The sequence below is a fragment of the Lipomyces doorenjongii genome, assembly GCF_038497915.1.
Source record: "Lipomyces doorenjongii strain NRRL Y-27504 unplaced genomic scaffold V1508scaffold_29, whole genome shotgun sequence".
In the NCBI taxonomy this organism is placed as follows: Eukaryota; Fungi; Ascomycota; class Lipomycetes; order Lipomycetales; family Lipomycetaceae; genus Lipomyces; species Lipomyces doorenjongii.
In genome coordinates, this window is record NW_027118096.1 from 49,515 (window position 1) to 72,754 (window position 23,240).

The 23,240-nt window shown below is 47.7% G+C and overlaps 8 protein-coding genes across 8 annotated transcripts; 5 read left to right on the forward strand and 3 right to left on the reverse strand.

The window, feature by feature from the left end:
* Positions 1–1,635: 1,635 nt before the first annotated feature.
* On the forward strand, positions 1,636–3,305 carry V1508DRAFT_142694 (mitochondrial carrier domain-containing protein). The gene is made up of 5 exons (XM_066936016.1): positions 1,636–2,197; positions 2,277–2,673; positions 2,727–2,838; positions 2,899–2,938; positions 3,003–3,305. Exons 1-5 carry the CDS (start codon positions 1,820–1,822, stop codon positions 3,072–3,074), a joined length of 999 nt encoding a protein of 332 aa, XP_066795408.1. The 5' UTR covers positions 1,636–1,819; the 3' UTR covers positions 3,075–3,305.
* Positions 3,306–3,855: 550 nt separating this feature from the next.
* On the forward strand, positions 3,856–5,091 carry V1508DRAFT_387170 (60S ribosomal protein eL18). Its single transcript, XM_066937839.1, has 3 exons — positions 3,856–4,075; positions 4,330–4,680; positions 4,732–5,091. The coding sequence occupies exons 1-3, from the start codon at positions 3,964–3,966 to the stop codon at positions 4,830–4,832; spliced, it is 564 nt and encodes a 187-aa protein (XP_066795409.1). The 5' UTR covers positions 3,856–3,963; the 3' UTR covers positions 4,833–5,091.
* V1508DRAFT_456102 (uncharacterized protein) lies at positions 4,984–6,609 on the reverse strand. The gene is made up of 2 exons (XM_066942639.1): positions 6,072–6,609; positions 4,984–6,003 (listed from the first exon to the last, which is right to left on the reverse strand). Exons 1-2 carry the CDS (start codon positions 6,363–6,365, stop codon positions 5,158–5,160), a joined length of 1,140 nt encoding a protein of 379 aa, XP_066795410.1. The 5' UTR covers positions 6,366–6,609; the 3' UTR covers positions 4,984–5,157.
* Positions 6,610–6,718: 109 nt separating this feature from the next.
* On the reverse strand, positions 6,719–9,570 carry V1508DRAFT_456103 (P-loop containing nucleoside triphosphate hydrolase protein). The gene is made up of 6 exons (XM_066942640.1): positions 9,041–9,570; positions 8,836–8,979; positions 8,660–8,779; positions 8,436–8,605; positions 8,125–8,382; positions 6,719–8,072 (listed from the first exon to the last, which is right to left on the reverse strand). The coding sequence occupies exons 1-6, from the start codon at positions 9,477–9,479 to the stop codon at positions 7,089–7,091; spliced, it is 2,115 nt and encodes a 704-aa protein (XP_066795411.1). The 5' UTR covers positions 9,480–9,570; the 3' UTR covers positions 6,719–7,088.
* Positions 9,571–14,321: 4,751 nt separating this feature from the next.
* On the forward strand, positions 14,322–15,369 carry V1508DRAFT_418545 (uncharacterized protein). The gene is made up of 5 exons (XM_066940476.1): positions 14,322–14,547; positions 14,674–14,752; positions 14,828–14,880; positions 14,938–14,955; positions 15,008–15,369. The coding sequence occupies exons 1-5, from the start codon at positions 14,425–14,427 to the stop codon at positions 15,032–15,034; spliced, it is 300 nt and encodes a 99-aa protein (XP_066795412.1). The 5' UTR covers positions 14,322–14,424; the 3' UTR covers positions 15,035–15,369.
* V1508DRAFT_418548 (uncharacterized protein) lies at positions 15,101–16,472 on the reverse strand. The gene is made up of 4 exons (XM_066940477.1): positions 16,024–16,472; positions 15,849–15,947; positions 15,628–15,792; positions 15,101–15,570 (listed from the first exon to the last, which is right to left on the reverse strand). The coding sequence occupies exons 1-4, from the start codon at positions 16,064–16,066 to the stop codon at positions 15,428–15,430; spliced, it is 450 nt and encodes a 149-aa protein (XP_066795413.1). The 5' UTR covers positions 16,067–16,472; the 3' UTR covers positions 15,101–15,427.
* V1508DRAFT_355557 (P-loop containing nucleoside triphosphate hydrolase protein) lies at positions 16,269–19,973 on the forward strand (the record flags this gene model as incomplete). Its single annotated transcript, XM_066936961.1, has 7 exons — positions 16,269–16,425; positions 16,488–16,591; positions 16,648–17,426; positions 17,480–18,536; positions 18,596–18,839; positions 18,893–19,692; positions 19,749–19,973. 7 exons carry the CDS (start codon positions 16,269–16,271, stop codon positions 19,971–19,973), a joined length of 3,366 nt encoding a protein of 1,121 aa, XP_066795414.1.
* A 296-nt stretch (positions 19,974–20,269) lies between these two features.
* V1508DRAFT_397863 (uncharacterized protein) lies at positions 20,270–22,148 on the forward strand (the record flags this gene model as incomplete). Its single annotated transcript, XM_066938178.1, has 3 exons — positions 20,270–21,114; positions 21,170–21,636; positions 21,700–22,148. The coding sequence occupies 3 exons, from the start codon at positions 20,270–20,272 to the stop codon at positions 22,146–22,148; spliced, it is 1,761 nt and encodes a 586-aa protein (XP_066795415.1).
* Positions 22,149–23,240: the final 1,092 nt, after the last annotated feature.

Genomic DNA, 23,240 nt, shown 5'->3' on the forward strand with positions numbered 1-23,240 from the left:
AGATTGTGCAAGATTAAAGAGGTTGCAAATTACGTATTTGTAGGTGGGTTACGGCAGCAAATGTAACAATTATATGGATCTAATGACGTCACCTAACCCAGCTTCATTCGTTAATGTCACGAGTCATTCGAAGTTAAAAATGGCTAAAGTCCGACGAGCCTTGGCTCAGCACTAAACCCGCGGACTTCATCTGTGGTTCCGCCAATGATAGTGAGAATGCTAACTACTGCGTTTCATATCCACTAATTACCCCAGCTCAATATGTCCATGTCCCCATAGTTGGCATTCAGCCTCTCCAACGCCAGAAATTCCAAACGGGCTAGTCGTGATGAGTCGCAAACTTCACATTACCAGACCAGATCGCTTTGCTTGATGCGGTCGACATTGTCGTGCCCATGGGTGTCGGTCGCGAAGTTAGAGCTGGCCTTGGATGCGTACGAGTTTCCCGGATGAGGCTTATTATTTAGTTATGAAGAGTATTGCGCAGCACAAGCAGGCTCCCCACAATCAGCTTCTAATATTATCTCCAAGGTGAACAACTTCGACGCCTACGGCCCACTTACCTGACAGCTAAAATAAATCTAGCAAAAGAACTTAAACGATTGCTCAATTAATCATTTGAAATGGTTGCGGCGATGAGGACATCCTCGACGTTGCGGAAGGGTGCTAGGATGCGAGAGCCGGATCGCAAAGTGATCGTAGCTCTTTCACTGGCACCGTCTCGCGTCGCAGTCCTGAAGTTCTGAAAAGCGGATCTGAATTCCAAACGTTACGAGAGGCGCCGCCAGGAAACGAGGTCTCGCCGTTCAGTAAGAGGAATAAGAGAGATGGTGAGGACTCTCTTGTTACGACAAGAATGTCAAGCTCGAGGAGCGAGAACTAGAGGACGGCATCATAATCCTGTTCCGGTCGCAGATCGAAGTTAAATGACTTACACAGTATGCCGTGAGCATCATAGGAATCCACTTATTCAAGCTCTGGTTCTTCTTTGTATTTTGAGCCAATATTATTGGTAGTCGAAGTTGTCGTAGTGCTTGGTCATATTTATCCGCACGACCGACAAACAGCATCAGTCGCACTAGTCTCAGGCGATGACGGTCAGCGTTAATTCAGGAAACGTGATGCGACGGCGGGGAACGCAGATCACATCACCCCTTCACACGCTAAAGTAGACACAGGATTATGAACGAGTAATACCAAAGGCATTTCCTTTGTTAGAGTTTCGTGTCTACATATCTGTGGATGCCCTTGGTATATCTATGAGGGATAGCGACGCTTTATCGGCCGGAATATCAACAGGTGCTGCCCCACAAAACCAGGGAAAGCCAGTGAAATTGCCACAGACGGAGATCCGATGAGCCGCGCGGAAGTCGCCGCACGAATAAATGTTTCCGATGGACCGTCAGATAGCCGCTACAGACAAAAATCAGACACAGCGCAACAAAACTAAGCCTTTGTAAATTGGTAAAATAATCAAGAAGAATTCTGCATTATCAAAATGTGGGAAATAATCGGTTTTATGCAGTGTGGGAATATGGCGGATGGTTCGCCCGTGCACCCGGCTCCGAGATGCGTCGGGTTCGGCTTCTAACTTTTCTGCCTTCTCTCTTTGGCCTGCATGCTCCGAGGCTGTCGTCCACCACACAAAGGTCGCGCGCCACACCTTCCTCAGTCCACAGGCAATGCCCCTCCCTGGCAACCGACACATCCTACTGTCTAGAAATCACTAACAAGCTGATCATCGCACTGTCGTCTTTAACTATTTCCACGTTCTTCTCTCAGCAACATTCGAGCGCGCCCAAGTGCGAATGTCTGGCAAATGAGCCTCTCTTCGACCGCAAAAAAGGGACCCGCTATTGCCCCACAATCAGCTATGCCTAGTACTGTGGAGAAACAGAGTACATCCGCCATTCTGACATTCAAGGACTACCTTGCGCGTCCGACAGTAGCGTCCTTCGTTGCTGGAGGCGTTGCCGGCGCAGTCTCGCGCACAGTCGTGTCACCGTTTGAGAGAATGAAGATTATCATGCAAGTGCAAGGCCCAGGATCTACGAACTACTCTGGCGTGTGGGGAACGCTAAGGCGCATGTGGAAGGAAGAAGGTTGGCGAGGATATATGCGCGGAAACGGTATAAACTGCGTTCGAATCGTTCCATACAGTGCCGTGCAATATAGTAGTTACACAATTTACAAAGAGGTGAGTTTTGGACAGAAGCCACAATCCTTTATTGTATCTTGCTACCAGAGTATTCCGAATAATAACATCCGCTGCACAGCTCATTATGGAACCAGGCAGAACAGAGCTGGATACATCACGACGGCTATCCGCTGGTGCGATGGCCGGTATCACTTCCGTCGTTGCAACATACCCACTCGACATCGTCCGTACGCGTCTCTCCGTCCAAACTGCTTCAATAGGAAATTTACACGTCGACCGGAAACATGCCCCCGGAATGTGGTCAACAGGTTTACTGCTTTACAAAACCGAAGGTGGAATTATAGCCTTATATCGCGGCATCCTGCCGACAATCATGGGCGTCGCGCCTTACGTCGGTCTCAATTTCGCGGTCTACGAGAGTATGCGAGAGTTGTTGGCCGATGAAAGGGGAAATGTTACGGCGCTTGGAAAGTTGTTTAGTGGTGCAGTCAGCGGTGCTGTGGCACAGACATTGAGTATGTTCCATCTAAGTGCACTACTGCAGAAACTGACGAGTTAACCTAAAAAGCTTATCCTTTCGATGTATTGCGCCGGCGGTTCCAAGTCAACACAATGAAAGATCTTGGCTATCAGTATTCATCTGTCTGGGACGCTGTCGTGTCAATAACGAAGAAGGAAGGGTATGTGTCAGAGTTAATTTGAATGTTTACTTTGATACTAATTTCACCTCCGCGGTACAGGCCCTTCGGCATGTACAGGGGATTGTCCGCCAATCTTCTGGTAAGCACCCCTTTGTCCGTTTGTGATAATTATGTCTAGGCTGCGGTCGCTAATCCTGGAATAGAAAGTTGCACCTTCCATGGCCAGCAGTTGGCTCAGTTTCGAGATCATCAAAGACTTGCTGCAAGGCAAGTAATCAACAAAGCAATCAACCATTCTTAAAAGCAATCATGGCAGCACATTTTTTTTCAACTTGTTAATTACATAACTTCCCTACAAGTTTTTTCTTTGTTGCATTTCTTTATATCGGGACATTGGGTATGGTTATGTTTTGTCGTTGCCTGTTTATGCTTTTGGCTTATTTATTAATTAATAATATGGCATTCATGGCTTCACTTCCTAATTTGCGGTTTCAATTTGCCTCTTCGGTCTAATTGTTTTGTACGCGTGTCTGGTCCTTGTTGGCTGGACATGCTCTTATAGAGCGGACAATACATTGAGGCGGCGCGGTTTTGTCAGGTGTATTTATAACGTACCTACAACGAAGTTGGCATTTAGTGCTTCGACAGTGTCGATGCGAGATCGCGCTGAATTTAGTTGATTCTAAACCAACTATAGGGACTGCTGGTACTAGCTAGCTAGCGGCCAACGACCGGGCATGTTTACTTGGATACAGACAGTTTCTACAGGTTCGGAATTATTGGATCGTATCAGACGCGTATCAATTTCTCCATTGATAACTACATTTCACGCGATCAAATCCCATAGCATGATGACCATGGCGATTTGGACTGGCTATAGAAGGCATCGTGCGGCTCGAATTGTGGCTGACAAACCCTATCAATCGGCATTGTAGTTAGGGCATGCTGTTGTTGAAGTGATGTCGTGACTGCGTTTTTTTACCGCATACAAATCATGACATGGGTACCGCTCAGTTACACACTTTTCCATGTACCCGAATCTAACAACTGTGCACGCCCTATCGTCGACAAGCAATCATCTCAGTCGACCAAAATCCCACTGCCTCCCTTTTCCATACTAACCCAGCAGCACCAGTTCGCAGTCTCGGTCAGAAACAGTCAACAATGGGTATCGATTCGACCAAGAAGCAGCATGTTAAGAGCAGCCATCGTACGGCGCCGGCGTCTGAGAATGTCTACTTGAAGTTGTTGGTGAAGCTTTACCGATTCTTAGCCCGTAAGTTTGTGGTTCTTCATTTGCATCGATCAGTCGGTTTTGTTTGTCTGATGTAGGAGTTCGGAAGCTGGGATGGTGGAAAGAATAAGAGGATGGAACTGGTGTTACTTTTATTTACTCAGAGGCCGACTGCATCACACTGGAATCAGTTGGATGTGGATTCGGCAAGGAATGCGAGGCGCATATTATGACGAATAGGGAAACGAAACAGAATTTGAGATTAGAGAATAAATTGCTAACTGAGCTGTGATTAGGCCGCACTGACGCCAAGTTCAACTCAATCATCCTCCGACGACTTTTCCTCAGCAAGGCTAACCGTCCTCCCGTCTCTATCTCCCGCATTGCCAAGGCTATGAAGGTCGAGGGAAACAAGGACAAGACCATTGTTGTTGTTGGCACCATCACCGATGACGTCCGCTTCCTCGGCGAGTTCCCCAAGGTCACCGTCGCTGCCCTCCGCGTCACTGCTGGTGCCAAGGAGAAGATTGTCAAGGCCGGTGGTGAGATCATCACCCTTGACCAGCTTGCTCTCCGTGCTCCTTCCGGCCAGAACACTCTTCTTCTGAGAGGTCCTAAGAATGCCCGAAAGGAAGTCAAGAGCTTCGGTATGTAATTTTGTCTGTTGTGAGGGGAAATGTGTTAACAGAGAATTTCAGGTTTCGGTCCTCACAAGCACAAGGTCCCCAAGATCCTATCTACCGGTCGCAAATTCGAACAGGCTCGTGGTCGTCGTCGTTCGCGTGGTTTCAAGGTTTAAATTTGCATTTGGTTTCAAGTGGTTTTTGGTGGGACAAGTTTTAATGTGACTTTGTATGTACAACAATGAGACAGTGATAAAATTATCATTAAAAGCAAAGCATGTGGAACGAAGGATACGGCGACGACGATATATAGTATATAATAAAAGTGTTTTTTATTTTGCGATGTGAAAGTGAGTTATGAATTAATGCGATTACGGCACATCCCAAAACCTGACAGTAGAAATATGACACACAATAATGTATTAAATGACTGAGCTTTAACATAACCGCCTACGAACACCGTTGCCTAACACCGAATGAAAGTAGTATCCAAATTGCGCCTTAGGTAAACAATCCGTTGCAGATCTCAACACTCCCGTAGTCTTTGCAATATCTAAGACTCAGCTCCCGACCGATGCGCGCAATTAATCTATCTTCCCAATATTTTCGGCTATTAGTCGAGCTCAAGACAGAAGATGACTTCTCACTGTGCGCGGCACTGACAACACCGAATAACCCGCTACCAGCAACGGCGTTATGGATGGAGGTAGTGGTGGGGGTTGCAGCCCCGCTGGGATCGATGAAGCGATCGCCAAATAGAACGTCGAGCACCTCGTCGTTGATGCCCATGATGTCGTGGATCACCCGCCGTGTGAACCTAGTCCAGAACCCGGCCGGACGTTCGTCGCCTGATATCGACTGTGTGTGACGACGACTGGATACGGACAACCGCGTGGAGCCGGCGACAGATCCGGTCCGGCGCTGGCTTTCTAGCAAGCTGTATTTTGTCATGCTTTCGGCTGCGCCGACCGGGGATATACTCTCGAAACTTCCCGTATCGTATGTGAAGCTTTCTGTGAAACCTTCTGACCCTCGGAAAGACAAACGTACTCGATCGAACGAGTCGGTGTCATCCTCTATTTCAGCCTCCTCAGCAGGTATACCCCAGCTGGATATACTACCAGACCTGCGACTCGAAGATCGCACCTGAAGACGCTGAAGTTCTCGAAATAAATGCTCTGACTGATCCAGGCGCCAGGCGTTGATTCTCGCCGTGACTTCATCTGATGAGAAAGACGACGACGGTGACAACGGAGGATTGTTAGCACGGGGAGTCGCCGCGAACGAACCGTTGCCGTCATGCTGGGGAAATGAAAAGCTGGAGTTGAGTACGTTTATAGGCCGTGCCTTAGAAGAAATATTAGCTTGTGCCACGGTGAAGACGCCTATTGTGACAGCAGGGGATTATTACTTACAGCACCGGGTTGATCAGCATGTATCTCCCGTTCGTTATCGCCTGCGTTCTCGTCATATTCCTCCTCATCGTCTTCCACCGCATAATCTAGAACAGACGATCCCTCGCCCGCGGAAAACAAGACCCACTCCTCCTCTCCAAACATAGCAGACGAGCCCGACTCAGTCGTGACTCCGGTGCTGTGAAACCTGCCTCGCACCGTCGTCTGCTGAGGCAAAGCTCCAGGACCATCTGAAGCTTGCGCGGCCATTGATTGACGCACCAGTGGATGCTGCGCTGGGTTGTAGAATGACATGATCGTGGAGTGGTGTGTGCTGTAGTTTTAGCAGCTCCGGATTCAACGCTGGCTATCTGTCTGCAGAAACGGACGGTTGCTAGGTATATACTATATCGCAGACGGCTAATAATTGAATAAAAAAATAAGTTTCTGAAGCAATGCCCAGCCAGTATTGCCCTAGCGAAATCTGGCCAGACGAGTGTTTGGGGGAGAGGACGGAGCCTGGACGCACATAGGCGGTTGTGCTTATCGTGCGGTGGCAGGCCAAAGCAGACAAGATGGCGTCGTTCGTTTTCGTCCCAACGCGCGACGCGGCAATAGTCTCACACACAATATAATGAAAGAGCACTAATAATGGGCATCCCCAACGCCACACACATGTCCCGAAGCCGGTCACTGCAAATCGCCACACTCGCAGATCCGACCATTTTTGCGCCTTTACGGCTGGCGTGCGTAAAAATTAAGCTTCATATATGAAGGCGGCATTGACAAGTCCGTTACTGGTCTACGGTTTATCGGTGTGGCTTGACAGCCCTGGATCTCGTAGGATCGATCACTTATACGCTGGATAGCGCACACTGAGCGCTCATTGTTATTTACGCAACTCTTACATTTCAAAATTCTCTGCCAAGGATAAATACATATTCGAAGGCGGTAATATATACATTCTATAATAAGCGATTATGTACAAGTAAGGCAAAATATCAGATACCCACACCAATTAATGCTATGACAATATGTTCAAGTCAATACTTTCATGAAGTAACTATTTTCGTCGGCAACCAAATCCCGAAACCGACCCTGCTCGACTACCCGACCACGCGTATCCAGCACAATGACATGGTCACTGCGGCGAATCGCTGATAGTCTATGGGATATTGAAATAGTAGTACAGTCGCTGTCCATAATATGTCGAAGTGCGTCGGTAACCGCCGCTTCCGACTCGGCGTCCAGTGAGGACGTGGCCTCGTCTAGTATTAGAATTGATGGGTTCCGAATTAATGCCCGGGCTATTGCTATCCGCTGCTTTTGCCCTCCACTTAATTGAGCGCCTCGTGGCCCGACTTGCGTGTCTAGACCTTGCGGAAAGTCATTGATAAAGAGACAGTTGGCCTTGCGAGCTGCCTCTTCAACCTCTTCCCGCGTGGCGGATGGCTTGCCGTACGCAATGTTGTCCGCGATTGATCCGGAAAAAAGCACTGGATCTTGGCCGACTAATCCGATAGCGCGACGGAGTGACAGAAGGTTAAAGGCTCGAATATCTTTACCATTCATTGTAATAGTTCCCTCGACAGGATCATAGAACCGTAGTAGCAGCTGGCTAATGGTAGTTTTCCCGCCTCCTGAAGGGCCAACCACACAGATATTAGACCCCGGAGGGATAATGAAGTTGAGGTCGTTAAAAATCATCGAAGACGGTCGCGTAGGATACGAAAATTTGACGTTCTTGAATTCAATTGGACCCTTTGTGTCTTTGGTTGCCGGAATGCCCACAGTGCTTTTCACGACTCGATTGCTGTCCTCTAACTCGAATACGCGGCTGGCTGCTCCCAGGCCCTTCATCATTTTGCTGTAGAACGAAGATAGGCCAATCATCGCACTGCCGGTGTATGCTGAATACATCATAAACGATGACAGATCGCCCATGGAGATAGACGAATCGAGGACCATTTGCGTGCCTACGGACAGCAGCGTCAGAACAGTCATGTTTCCAGCTAGATTAGTCTGCTCTAATATTAGTAACACGCCACATATATCAAACAGTTCTTTGTCCTACCGCACTAAAGAAACTGGCTGACAATAGAGCTTCTCGTTGTCCAATGCCATATATGTTTCTGATCTCCCTGTTATACTTCCGGACCTCTACAACATCTGCCGAGAAAGCTTGAACAGTCTTGATGTTGTTTAGTGCTTCTTCCGCAACTCGTGTCGCTGTTCCTAATGTTCGCTGTGATTGTGTGGTAATATCTCGTATCCGACGACCATAATAATATGCTCCGACTGCAACTGGTGGTACGACGGCTACTATAATGCCCTACTTGTCTGTCAGTTTGTACGACTTAATGATATTGGAAGCAGATTAATTACAGTTAGTTCTAAGCTGACGTATGCCATCATTGTTAAACCAGCAGTCCCTGTAATCACGGCTTTCAGGCCATCGGCAATATTTTGCGTAAGCGATTTAGCGACGATATTGGCATCGCTCGAGAACCGAGATAATAAATCGCCCACGCGGTTGGCGTCAAAAAACTCAGCATCTATATGAGCATTAGCATATAGAGCATTATTACATCTACTCCAAAAATTCGTACCTTGCATGACAGTTTGCTTGTATAACTTTGATCGTAGTCTAGCAACGACTCGCTCTCCAACAACTCTTAGTATATACACACGCCCAAAATTGGCGCTGGCTCCAAGAACAAAAAGGGATCCTGCATTGCACACCTTAATGCATAATTCAAAACTAATAGTGTGCAATATTACGTACCCAGCGCGACATTAAATTGAGCGAGCGTTAATCCAAACAATCGACGGTCGCCGTCCTTCTTCACAGCCATGTCCAATATTTTCCCTATGGAGTAAGGTACACAGAGCGCAACCGTAGAGGAAACACACAGTAATAAGAATGCGCCTATATCCAATTAGGAACGCACATCTCGCACACCACGCAGCAACTCAAAATATCGACGTACCACTCAACGGCCATAGTTCCTGTTTAGCTAACGCAAACAGTCTCGCTACATCGCCAAGTCTCACATCTTTTACCGTCTCCTCTTCGCCACTCTCATGCCGCAATCGTCTTCGAAATGCGCGTGACTCCTCCAATGCATCGGTCCGGTGTCGAAGATCATGCGCGGAGTGATTCGCAACTTTCTCGCCTCGCCTCACCTGCCGCTGGCAAAGACCACTCGAAAACAGCCGGTGTGGCAATTTTCGTAAAACTTGATGACAAACTGTGTATTTCCTGAATGTGAAGTTGGACCACTTCATGCACGGCGTGGCAGCACTGAATGGTGCTCTTGTGCACGTCGCCAAACATCGAGTTCGAAGTAGCAGAATGGTTACCGGTTGAGAAAGAGTACCTCGTTGCGGTGCCAGTGTGCGCCATACTGGTGGTATTCGTAGAGGCATGCCAACCTCAGCTGGTCTTGACCAGGTCGAATCGAAGATTTTTTCCTGAAGGGCCCTATTGTAGTGTGGGGTATTGGTGGGATGGCAGCACTCAAGTTTTTCTCGACATCTCTTTGTGAAGTCCCAACCGACGCGTTGGTCATCGCGAAATCGATGTTCTGAAGGATTGCAGACAAACGAGCCAAGGATGTTGTCAGGGATGTCAATCGCCCCGTGGATCAACATCTTTTTAATTTGTCACAGGGCTGCGATAAAAATTAGATGGTCTGCGCATACACTTATTGCAGTTGTTGGTGTGCGATTTACTTCGCAACCGTTTCTCTAACAGATATAAGAAACGTATGTGCTGGCTTAATGATGTTCACCCCGCTCACTTGATTGTCATGTCTACTGCATTCGTATAGGATGACGAATGTCGCATTAATGGACTGGTCTCGAATCATTGGGATCTTTGACTTCAAGGCGCTCTGGAGCGACAGAGGCGGTGCGTCGCGCATCATGAAGACACAGAGTGAGATGACGAGTTTTGTATATAAGGCCTGTCCACCCGGTCTGTCGTCGGGTCTGTCGCGAGCGACAGACTGTCATATTAAGAAGCTGGTCGGTGGATGATGCGTGACGTGCATATGTAACTATATAGTACAGTATATAGCATAAATTATTGAGGAGGGACCCCAGTAATCTGTGGCTCTCTCCCATAAATTTCAGTGAAAGCATCGTAACAACTAGTGCGTATATGTTTTTCACAATTTTATGTTTAAATCGAAGACGCTACCATCAGAAGTCCTCGAAGCCCACAAGCTAAGGAATGTTAATATTGTGTGAACCCCCCTGAATCCTGTTTCAGGAAACTAAGGAAGGGTCTAGTTACATAAAGGGCTGCTGTTGTACCATAAACAAACGCCTGATTATATTTACAAAACAGTATTTACTCCACAAAAATGATCCATGACAAATACTAGACGTCCTGCATTCGGGTATCCAGATAATTTCTCTCCGCGACGCTCGGTTAAGTGATCCACTGACGCCGCACGCGATGTCCTCTGCCTCAACCCGGGCAGTTTTTAACATCGATACTTCGACCGAAACGACGGCAGTTAACGAGACCATCCACTAATATGTGGCTGCAGGGCACGCGCACGGAAACTGGATTTCATGCAAGGAACTCGTGCATACGCGTCACTGGTAGGTGCGCACAGCGATGGTGGGACCAATAAGTGGCTGCACTTCGGCCGGATTTTACCCCATCTTGTTGTCACGTCTCAGCTACAGAAATTGTGATGCAAGTTGACAATGCAGGTCCTAGCGGTTATCTTAAAAGAGATAATACAACAGAGACATATAATTGCGGAACTTCCCATTCTGAATCAAACCAACATATCCTGACTGACGCAGTATATAGATCAACCTCGTTGCGGTTCTGTTCAGGACTAGATGCATCTGAGCTGATTATATCGTTATCAACTCAGATAGTCATTATCCGATAGAAGTCAGTCCTACTAGGATCATATTCTTGGCTACATCGTCGATATCCACTGGCGTCACTAGTACTACCGTATCAAATACGTCACACAGACGATCGCCCTATGAGAACTGCCAGGACGACCTCCCTGTCGTATAGTTGTCGCCTATGTATATAGTCAGCCAAGCGACATTGAAAATCTAGCTGAGGACACAACCCTACAATATATGTGTGCTCGAATATGGCTCCAATGGCCATGTGGCTTTCGATCAGTGTAAGCGTTGTGAGATATTTGATTTGCGTTAAGAGACCGCTAATAGAGCATTGCCAGGCACACAATTTATAGGTGCCTTAACTATCAATTCGGGCTTCCATGTCGAGTAAATATGGATTCAGTAATTCCACAATTTGACTTCTGTCCGAAACACGGACATCAGCATGGTAGATAGACCCGGAGTAACTCAACACTGTCCGATGGCATGTGGACAATAATACAGCGAGTTGGCGACAAACAAGTGTACATACTATTGGAAGACGGGTCGATTTGTTCTGGTGTTTGAAATGGCATTTCATTGGTAATCTGGTGTTATTCTCTTGGGTTAGTCGTTATGTACCATCTGTCAAATTCGTGCCGCATTGCGTTGGCCGAGCTAGATTAATAAATACCATATCTATCAATAGTTGTCGCAGTAATCCAATGGCACTTGTAGAGAGGAAGATTCATATTATGTCGTACCTCCTCGGTGTCGTGTAGATTTCGATCATTTATATATCTTCGTGCGTACTATCAAGGGTTACACTGGCTGGACAATTATTGTCATAATATGAGATGAAATCCGTAATATTGGATAGGGGTGACCTTCAATAAATAACCTTGATCACAATGTATCGTGGTAGTCTCAATAGTTGAGCCGCGCCAATTGCGGCGCAATGTGTCGATAACTACGCTGCGCTCTGCAGCAGGCGTATGTGTCAGTCCCGAGGCTGGCCAATGACGGCAAGGGTGTGTGTAATGGCCGCTCGGGGTCCCGCTTACAGCACCACATTGCCGACTTACGTTAAAAACATCGAGCCCGGATCTTCATCATATTCTGATCAACGACCTCCATACGTTACAATGCGAGCCTCCATCCGTGTCAGGGTCAACTCCAGCGTCGCCATTTGCCCCAGTCTGAAGTCGGTACAATAATCGTATTTGTAGATGGTCGCTGACACTAACAAATCTACTATGGCAAACCACATTTTGCCAAATGTAGCCTATGTCACTGTTACTTGCTACTTGTCACCTGGCCAGAGTATGGAGGAAATAAGCTCGCCCTGGTTCAGAGTTAATGCTCAATAGGCTTCCAAGGCCTAACTCGTGGTTTCCACAAGTCTGTTCAAGGTTTAGCCACATGTCATCAGCAAAGCTTCGATCGTCAGATCTGTCTTTTGCTGTACCGAGTTATTCTCTGGTCACTGCAGAGTGTTACTTTTCTTATGTGCACCTATATTACTCTATTGAGCATATAGTTGATATTTCAACATATTTATGCATGAATGCTGGATGTATTTCAAGGCGTATTATTTACTGATAAATGTAAAGAGCGGTACACCATTCTATGACTTAAAATAACAGAGCAAAAGGTAGCAACTAGCAAATTATCAGAGCCAACATAGTAAATCAGAGAATGGAGTTGTTAGTACATAATAATTGGGCCTTAGCAAGGCCCAGCATGTCATAATCTGCAAACATATTCCTCACGAACAATAAGTGGGTCAGTATTTCGGAATCAGTGGTTCAATACCACACTTAACTGTCGCCTTCGTGGGACATAGTCGGTGATTTGGATAGGAGCTGGCCCAGTGATTACTGGTTTGGTCGGCAAGACGGGCATCGGACATGTGGTTGGCACCTGTCCCTTTGATGAAGTTTTGGACTGCGGCTCCTGGACTGGTTGGATTGTAGATGCCGCTTTTGAAGACGATGCCGGTGATTCAGACGCTGTCGGGGCAGACATATCTTGCTCCTATGTGAAAGTCAGCGAACGCCTTTTCACTCACTATCGCCATCCGAATGCATCCATCAGATACATTACCTCTGAACCATTTACATGATCGTCCAGGTCCTAGACGTAACAGTGGTAAAATGCATTTACGCATTTCCCCAGGTTCACCATGTTGACAGGGGTTGTATTCGAAGTCCCCGTACAGTATAACATTATGTTCAGCGCAAGTCTTGCCGTTCAAATTTTGTTTTCTCGATTCCGCAACTAAGTGAACGGGATTGAAACACTTAGCATTATGGCAGAGGTGCGATATATCGAACCTGTACTACCGTACAGGGTTCTTTGCATTTCAGCAACTCGATTATCGGCAATCAGAGCCAGCTGGTGTAGACGTATTCTGACGTTTAGTTTCCTCAAGAAGACACGACAGTAGCCATTGATTAACGGTTTCAAGCTGGACTCCCAGCAGCCAAGTTCAGCCACACCCATCGCCACACGCGGTTCGCATGTCCGTTTGTTTCTGGCAGGGGCGTGCCTATGGTGCGGGACAGCAAGAACCGACCAACTATGGTTAAAAGTGCCAATTTTGACTAACCCTTACATAAATGCACAGTGCATTGCTCATAAAAGCCATATAGCTACCATAAAATGGCTCTTATACTTCATATCCAAATTAGCCTGTGATCAGCTTATTCTATTGCCCTTGGGAGCTCGCTGCCTATATTTGCGTTTCTGCTACGCTTGGCCGCCATATGTGCGTGACAAATGAGCTCATGCTCCTTCAAAATAGTTCATGAGAGGATAATGCATTTCTAATGAATTGGGCAACGGGCCAGTAACTGCGTCGTCTAAACTAACGCAATTGAAATCGTCAACATCATCCGCTGCTTTCTGATATCGCATCGCAAAGATATTCACCCTGGCAATTTGCCTCTTCGATATTGCTGGCATTGCAACTGTCGCTGAAAGAAGACTGTCTGTGAATAACAATTTAATCAATATTGTTGTCTTCGACGCGTCGGCGCGTCCGAGCGAGATGGCTATAAACTAACTTTAAACTTCCCATGCACTATGGCATAACTACGTAGTGTCTATTGTTTATGTATCACGTGATGTGCGCCAAATTTTGCCGGACTCATAGTAAAAGTGCCCTCACAAAATCGAGTAAATCTCGGCAGCTTTTCATTTTCATTTACAAAAAAATAGTAACATTATTTAATTAATGGTAAATCTATAGGCTGATATATTTTTTAGGAGGATATCAATGCGATGTTGTGTTGTGATGGTCCTGGAAGTGGAGTAATAAAATTGGTCGGTTCTTGCTGTCCCGCACCATAGGCGCCTGCTGCATTATCTTGCAGCTCGATCGGAGCTGACAAACATTTTTCTAACTGTCTCGCAACACATCAACCTGCCACAAGACAGGCCATCATTGTGGCCAACAAGACCCAACTAAATCTTGATAAACTACACCGCAATCGCGATCATCTCTTCAATGCGACCATCGTTTGTGCGAACCATGCAGCCGACTTCCGTCGCTGCCGTTCGCGCGAGCTATATCAGCAACATGCGCGCTTCCCTCGTTAACAACCTTCAAGCCACCAAAGTTGTTCGATCGGTATGTCAAGACAAGTTCCTGACAAGAGATATCTCTGCTTAAAATTTTGCCACCTATTGTGCTAGAATATATTCTCAATCAAGCAGAGTGCTACCTCGTATCTATGCTAACGCTTTATTCTTGAAGACTCCTCAAACTAAGGCCGAGCCTGTTACCCACAAGTTGAAGAAATTAAAGAATGTCCCAGCTGAGTTGTATCCTCTCTGTATGTTATAAGTATTCCGATTTGCGAATTTGTCGGCGTATGCGGTTCCGTTTGGGTACTAATATGATCGGACAGTCATTACCCTTATGATCGGTATCGGAGCTGCCGGCATTGCTATTTCGCGGAAAGTATGTTCAAGTCTTTGTTGATATGGTTGAGAAAATTACTGACCCTGGTGTTGACAGTTCCTTTACGACCCTTCCGTAAGTTAATGGGTAGTAGTTGATTTGCCGATGAGGTGCTAACAGATTCCAGGTTCGTGTTAACCGAAGCAGCAAGTAAGAAAACAACATTAGGAAATTATTTGGCGAATTTTTTTATCTATTAAGCATTCTCTATCATATGGCACGAATAAAATATTTGGGATTGAAAATTTGTCATGGGTTTTTATCCTCGAGCACATGTAATTAGTGGAAGTGCGGGAGTTGGAACTTAACATTCTTTTCACAAATGACCATGTATATTGCTCATTCCATCCGTGAGAAAATTGAGTTGCATCCAAATTGCAAATCAGGCGAGTGCAACTTTTCGGCATGCAGATAGCTCTTCTGCCCACGAGCAGCATACTGAAACTTCTCTCGCCGAGCTTTTTCTAAATAATATTGTACACGTTCCCATGACACTATGATACATATACCCGTCGCATGCTACAATTAAGATTGTAGAACCTGGCTGTTAACTCTCATTAGGACCAGCTGTTTCATTCTCCAAGTTCTGCATCGCATCGAAACCCTCCGCAACCGCCTTGCTCTCCTCGATGGCCCGTCGGTCTGATTCATCAACGACATGTTCCTGCATCCATGATTCTGAGTCCCAGACTGTAAATTCATCGTCAATACCAGTTTTTACCCCTAACTTGCAGGCAATGAACGTACCAGCAACTTTAGCTTTCTGAATATCAAATCTTTCCTTCTGAGGCTTTGAGAGTGTAACTTTCAATGTCCGTCCATTCAACTGCGCTTGATTCATGTTATCTATCGCTGCTTCGGCATCTAACGGCGTTTCAAATTCTAGCAGTGCGAATCCTCGATGTGGCTCATCTGCAACCTGTCATTTTTTGTCCCCAAATACTGGGATATCTAGCTCGAATACGTACTCGATTTATCATCTTTGGGTAGCTGAATGTCGACTATGTCGCCAAACGGAATAAAGGCATAATGTAAGGCGTCAGTCGTTACAGACATATCCAGGCCAGCTAAATCCTTAAATGTTAGCGTTCGCAACGACGACGAGATGCATGGCCACATGGCCTTGCCGTGATAATAACGTACATATATAAATTGTAGATTTTAGTTTAGTTTCTTGAACCGACATTTCTGACGATATGATACAAAGGACTGCACGTGAAAGGTGTTACAACTATGTGATAAATCAGATTCCAGAAGTGGGGTGGGGGTTTGAAGTCCCAACTACTCATCGTGACGGCAAGGGAGCTGTAATCCAATTCTAAAGGCACTATATAATGTGCATATATACGCCAACGAATACTCAATTGGGAATGATTTATTAAGAGTAAATGGCTGCTTTGGAGGTCGAGCACATACGGTCTGACTCGTCAGTTGAGATCCACCATCAACATGTACCAACGTTGCATGAAGCACCCCCAATATTCTCGTCTGGACCACATTTGAAGGCTCGAAAGCTTTCGTCGGGCGGAAAACGGAAGCGAACTGGTGTGTTTAATCTGTTTAATCTGATATTCAAAGTGTCAGGGGACGCGATTGACCAGTCCTAGGAAAATCGGGATCGAGATCTAGGACGTCCACTTCTGATGGCATGAACCGTTGCAATGGATCAACCACGGAATCCCCTCGACCACTGAAGAGACAGAGGTCAAAGGTATAACCGTATTATGGCTATATCCGAGAGAATGGTGCCGCTGACTGCTAGTTCAGACGGAGAATGAGATTCAGCGGGAGATAGATATCGCGAATGTCCTCAACGATCTCGATAGACTTGCGCCAATAGGCGTAATTGATATTTACAATCTGCCTAGACTTCCGGCACCAGGAATAGAAGCACCCGATGGGTGGCTATGGATCGAGCCGCCGTGGGAGAAAAGTGTGGTTCTTGAGGAGCCTTTAAACTCGCTTGCGTACCTGCACAAACGGCTGTTTCTAAGAGTGACGTATAGAATGCTAGATCATCGGACAGCGCGGTTTCGGATATATATTGTACCCAAAGATGTTGACGGACGACGTTTTCTACCACAAGTGCCGACTCTCACGAAGAAGAAAATCAGGAACGTGATGCTGCTCATCAACACCTCGGGACTAGCATGGGACGGAGACCAAAACGCACCTATGGTACCACTGATCAAGCCTCCACCAGACGAGGTGCCCACCCTTTTTGACATGTTTAACCAGATCTCCGCGGTTCCTGAGAGCGTACCGGAAATCGATGACCCCGAGAGTGAGGAAATCATCAACGAGGTAATGACCGGCCATGTGGAGGGGATGAAGTCTGTATTGTATCTATACCAGCGCGAGACGGTTGCAGAGATGATACGCAAGGAGCTTGTTCCGGTCCAAATGATTGATCCCAGACTCAGCGAGATTATGTCACCGCAAGGTGACAAGATGTATATGGATACGGACACATACGAGGTTCATTTGAAGCCGGATTACTTTGACGGAACTTTTGGAGGAGTGTTGTCCGAGGAAATGGGCTTTGGGTACTGTTGCAATGACTGGAGTCAATGTAGAAGTATGCTGACTGTTATTCCAGAAAAACGTGTATATGTATTGCGCTTATTTGCGCTACCAAGTACCAAGGGAGCCGCGTCCCTGATGACTGTCTATTCGTTCCTGGCGAAAGTACATCCGTCTCCTCTCTTGCAAGCATCTGCGCAAGGACGATTAATAGTCTAGGATTGCCGTGGAGGTCATATCGTGCTAGTTTGCCGGAAAAATGCATTGAAATATTGACACAAAATCGTGCTTCCTACGTTGTCGAGGATCGTCGTTCGTCGCATACTAGGGCAGGAACCAGAGGACACGAGAAGGTTAAGCCTCAGACCATTGTTCTTTCCGGAACAACACTAGTTATTTGTCCTGATGCTCTTGTGCCCCAGTGGCGGAACGAGCTAGAGAAACACGTGAATAAGGGGTTTCTGTCTGTACTCTCTTTTAACAGAAACGACTCTGGAAATGACGTTGATTTCAGTTGCTTTGATGTTGTGTTAATGTCGCAGCGCAGGTTTGCCTTAGAATTTAGGCGGCAATCGTCGCCATTGCTTCGAGTCCGCTGGAAGAGAATAATAGTGGACGAGGGCCATTCCATGGGAGCGTCTCAAACCAACGCTGCATTTGCAGCAAAACAGCTCTATGTTGACAGAAAGTGGGCAGTCACAGGCACACCAGTTCCCGGATTACTTGGCATCAACGTCGGGTTAGACGCGGCCATGACATCGGCTTCACCGACGCCCGAGACCAAGGTTGGGAATCAGCAGAGTAGAGTAGCGACCGATTTATTGCGGCTCGGACATATTGTTGCGGATTTCCTCTGTCTTCCGCCGTGGAGCGATAACTCAAGTTTATGGCAGAAATACTGCGCAGCTCCGTTTCTAGACGAGAAGAGGCACGAAATTGTGGAGCGAGTGCTTAGACAAGTTATGGTCCGTCATCGATGGAAGGACTTGCAGATTGACGTCGAACTGCCTCCATTGACGCACGAAGTTGTGCTACTTGAGCCGTCGACGTTTAATAAAACCAATATCAATCTTTTTCATGCGTTCGTGGCCGTCAATGCGGTTTCATCGGACCGCACCGACCAAGACTATTTGGTAAGGAAGGGCATTTGGTTGCACACCAACAGTTATTTTAACATCCTGACACCTATTAGTTTCATCGGAATAACCGCGCTCAGCTGCGACGACTGGTTACGAACTTGCAACACAGTACATTTTATTGGACGGGGTTCTCGATCGATGATGTAGAGTTCATGATGGATGTCGCAGAGAATTGCCTGACGAATGGCAAATCGTACGCCGAACACGATATATATCTATTGAAGAAATCTCTGGAGGCGGGAGAGCATGCTATGAATAATGCGTCTTGGAAGTTTTCGTCGCTGCAGCATGAGATGGGTATGTTGTCCTGTACGAGTTAACTTTGCTGCGCATCTGATCATCGTTGGTAGGATACTTTGTATCACATGTTCCAGAAGATGTTTCGCGCCAGGTGTTTGATTTACCTGTTAGTTCGAATTCTGGGATTATGTCTGGTCCCATGATTCTGCGATTCCAGCAACTTGTGCGGGGTATCAAAGTGCGCGATGTGGATGGTAATATATGCGACGAGGAAATCGTTAAGTTGCGTGATCGGTTAGACGGACAGTCTCAAATGCCTGAACTACCCGCGCGACCTACGGCTACACGAAGTCCGTCTAAATCGAAAGGCCAAGAGATGGAAACCAAACTTAGAGGTCTTCCGGGTGTACCGTCGACACCGTTGTCACAACATACAAGCACGCCAGGCAAGAACCACCACAAGTTCTTCAACTACTCCGATGGCTTCATCAACGCGTCAGGCATTAAACTCGAGCCGAATTCGCGGTTCAGAGATACTAGTATCTACGGCTGCTTTTCGTCCAAACTATCGTACCTGCTGTCACGTGTTCTAGAACTAAGCATGGACGAAAAGATCATTGTATTTTACGAATTTGACGATATCGCATTCTACCTCGGTGAAGGGCTCGAGATTTTTGGGATAGAACACTGCTTCTACACGACGTCACTGAATCCGCAGGCGCGCGCGTCGAACTTGATGGCTTTCAACACTACGAGCAGGTTTCGAGTGATGTTGATGGATCTCGGGTTAGCCGCCCACGGATTGAACGTAACCGGCGCGTCGAGGATATTTTTCGTGAATCCGGTGTGGCAGCCGAATATTGAGGCCCAAGCAATGCGTCGTGCGCATCGTATTGGGCAAACGCGACCTGTACGCACTCTAATTTTCTACTCCTTCTCATGTTACTTACTAATGGGTCATTCGAGGTGCACGTGGAAACATTGATTCTGAAAGGAACGATCGAAGAGGAGCTATTCAATCGCCGAAGAAATATGACGGAAGCGGACTTTGCGGCGGCGAAAACGCTTACGGACGATGCGCCGACCAGTCAGATTATATCGGCATCGCATTTTATGGAGATTGATGATGTTAACGCTCATGGCCAGCCGTTTAAACCGCCCGTACCAATCTTGAAAGCGTATGGCGAGTAGCGCGTACCACGCGGAATGGGGCGGAAGCGGACATCGAGAGTTTCAGGGAAGAGACCCTAACCCGATAGTGAGATAAGGTTGTGTGCGCATTGGCACGTTCTTTTTTTCACTGCATTCAGCGGCCGGTTCCGAGATCAGCGGCGACAGAGTTTTTGGTTCCGTTACTGTTTCTGGTGGCAGACGCGGCGAAGCTGGCACGCGTGCGATGGAGTGGGAAGGTATATGATTCCGCGTGATTCTGCCAGTATTCAATTTCCGGAGTTCAAACAGTGTTAGGAATACAGCAGTGGGTGCAAATGGCTCATCACGAACGGGTTGTAATAATACCGGACATCAAGCAATGCAGATCTGCTTGGAACAGGAAGGTTGCCAAGATCCCAATTGGCACGTTCGACGTCGATATGTCGATTACGGACTTGAACCATGAACTGAATTCGATTAATTACAACTACGACAGACGCTGTGCGTACGATGAGTTATTGCGACTGTCGGAGGAGGGCTGCTGCGTGCGGCTGGATTTGGTGAAGTGGTTAATTCGAGAGCGTGTAATTTTGGTAGCGTATATCAGGACAGAAGCCGGGGGGACAAGGATGTTGATTGCGATGCCCGCGACGGACGGTCAAGTGTATAGGCAGGTACAAGCAGAGGACTGTGAGCGGAGACATATAATGGGGTTGATTATGTTTGATTTGAATAAGCATCGGGAGGGATTCGACGGAATTGCGGACGCCTGCTTTGAACCGGTGCTGGAGGAAAGGCAGATACGAGAGATCATGGGAGATCGGGTGCCGCGGAAACATGTAAGTGCCGCATTTTATAGATGCTGTAGTGGCGCGCCGGTGCATTCGCGTACGCTCGAGAATCAGGAAGATGACGGTGCAGTGCGAAGAGTACGAGAGACTGGAGCCAGGATAAACGGGACGAGCCCTGGACTGCAGGAGTTTGAGGGCGCATGCGTGGCGCAGATGATGTATCGCGAGTTCTTGCACGAGGAGGATTGCGTTGATCCTCAGTTTATTGAATTGGAGACGCCGAATAAGGCGCGATACCATATCCATATCGACAGCGGACGGGCAGTGCAAATAACGCCAACGGTAAAATTTGTGAATGGCGGTATATTTTATGAGACATGCCGGGATAGGTGAGTTATCGTCTGCTCTCTGTTTTCAACCGGGGGAAAGCTAATAGTATCCAAGGGTAATGCGAATGTGTATTGCACTGATTGCAGCTAGACCGCGAATATGCGAAGCGCGTCGGCAGTCGCTTGGCCTCACTGGTCGTGGAGTCGCAACGCTGGCAGAGTGTTGCTGTATTGCCATTAAACGTGCGACTGTGTACTGGCAAGACATTGTTGATCTTCCAAACGGATGTGCAAAGGCCATGCGTGAGCTGCTATGTTCCTACAGAGTCACTCACGCGACCGACGATCCGGTGCGGAGTGTGTGTGGGTCACGCGTTGTGCACACAAGCAGTGCGACGCTTGTGGTTTGTCAGGACGAATTGTACGATGACTGGCAGGTCGCGCTCGAAGGTGCGGTGGATGCGGACCGCTGGCGTGTGTTTGCCGTATCTCCCAGCTCATCACTGCCAGCAGCGACCGAGCTTGTGAAATACGACATTGTGCTGATCAGAGAGTCTTACTTCTGCCGAGAGGCTATGCAGGGTGAGTATGGTTGGGCAGCAGATCAGACGTGTGAAGGGAGTAGCTAATGAAGATGCGATGTAGCTTGGGTGTCGCCACTTTATGGGATCCACTGGCGGCGCGTAATTCTGGAGTCGCCCGTTGAATTTAATAATTGGTGGAGACAAACGCTGGGACATGTCAGAACTGTTTATAAGGACATTCTCTGGATTGTGGGCGCGTTGGGAATGCAGGGCATGACAAACCGTCCGCAAGCGTTCGATCGCGGCGGGCTCGAGAAAGGCTCGGGTCCTTGTTGGGATCTGGCAGCCGGGGATGTGTGGGATATTGCGCACTTTGAACCCATGGAAGCTACGATTGGGGCAATGGTGGAGCAAGGGACCAGGAGACCGGTGACGATGGATCTGTGGCCGGGAGTTAGGACGAGATGGGTTGGCGAGGAAGCTGAGATACAGGCGGCTAGGATCGAGCGAGACTTGCGAGCACTGATGCCTCATTACGAGCCGCCTGTTACCGGTGGGGAGTGGCTATGATTTGGGATTTGTAGTACGAAAACAATTAATAAACAAATGTTAACAGGTACTCGTGCTCTGTTCAGATTCCCAATTGTACGACTAAGCCGCGATATTCGTCTGCGCGTGACCATTTTTGTGTGCAAGGGACGAGCACTTAGCGCGCGCGCGCGCTCTCAGACTCAAGCTCAGTCATGCCGAAAGGGGGCTGCAATAATACGAGAATTGCTTTTCCTGGCAGTCACATGACTCTCTGCAGGTTGTGCGGTTGACATGTCGTTTCTTACCGGCCAAGCAGTAATAACTGAGGGGTTTGTGACTGCATATGTATGCATGCACTTCGATCGCTTGCTTGGTGCGCGGTGGAGAGTGCAGGGAAAGGGTTTTTCCCCCCCTCCCCCTGCATAATCCAGCCTTGGTCAGCCCAGGCCAGCAGATCGCACTGTTGTTGATCCCTCCCTGAACGGGTTCATTGTGCTTGCCCCTGCACGTTCTCGATCAGACCACCAGTTGACTCGGGCACGATAGATTCATGCTGGCCATCGCTGTGGTCTATATCCCGACACAACGTAGAGAGAGAGACGGTAAAGTGCAGGCGACCCCGCATTTTGAAACTTTCTGTGACTGCGGTGCGGACGTGGGAACACAGAAAGTTTAACCAAGATGCTGGAGACGGTTTGCGCGTGGGTTTGGCTCGGACAATCGTCATCGTCATATGGGTTCGCTTAGGCTTAGTTGTGGTTTCCCCCCGCCTCCTCGTGGTCTTGCGGCTCATCGCGTCGCATTTTCAGTCGGTCACTCCAATCTGCCCGTGTTGTATTTAATTGCTCTCACCCCATTCCTCCCTCCGGCCCAGTTCTTCGAGGCTACCTCGCCGTCGTGTAGTGTATCGTGCATAGAGGATAGATAGACACATAGATCGTCACCATCCAGATCCTGATGGACGCGCAAGTGTCTGTGCGGAATACTCCGATCTCGTCGCACCACCGCGAGTCGTCGCCGGCAAAAGATCAACACACAACACCGCGTCGTCAACCATTACCGCCTACACGACGAGAATCTGATCCGGACGCGGACGTGACAGACGCGGTCGTGCTGCCCCCGTCGTGCGAC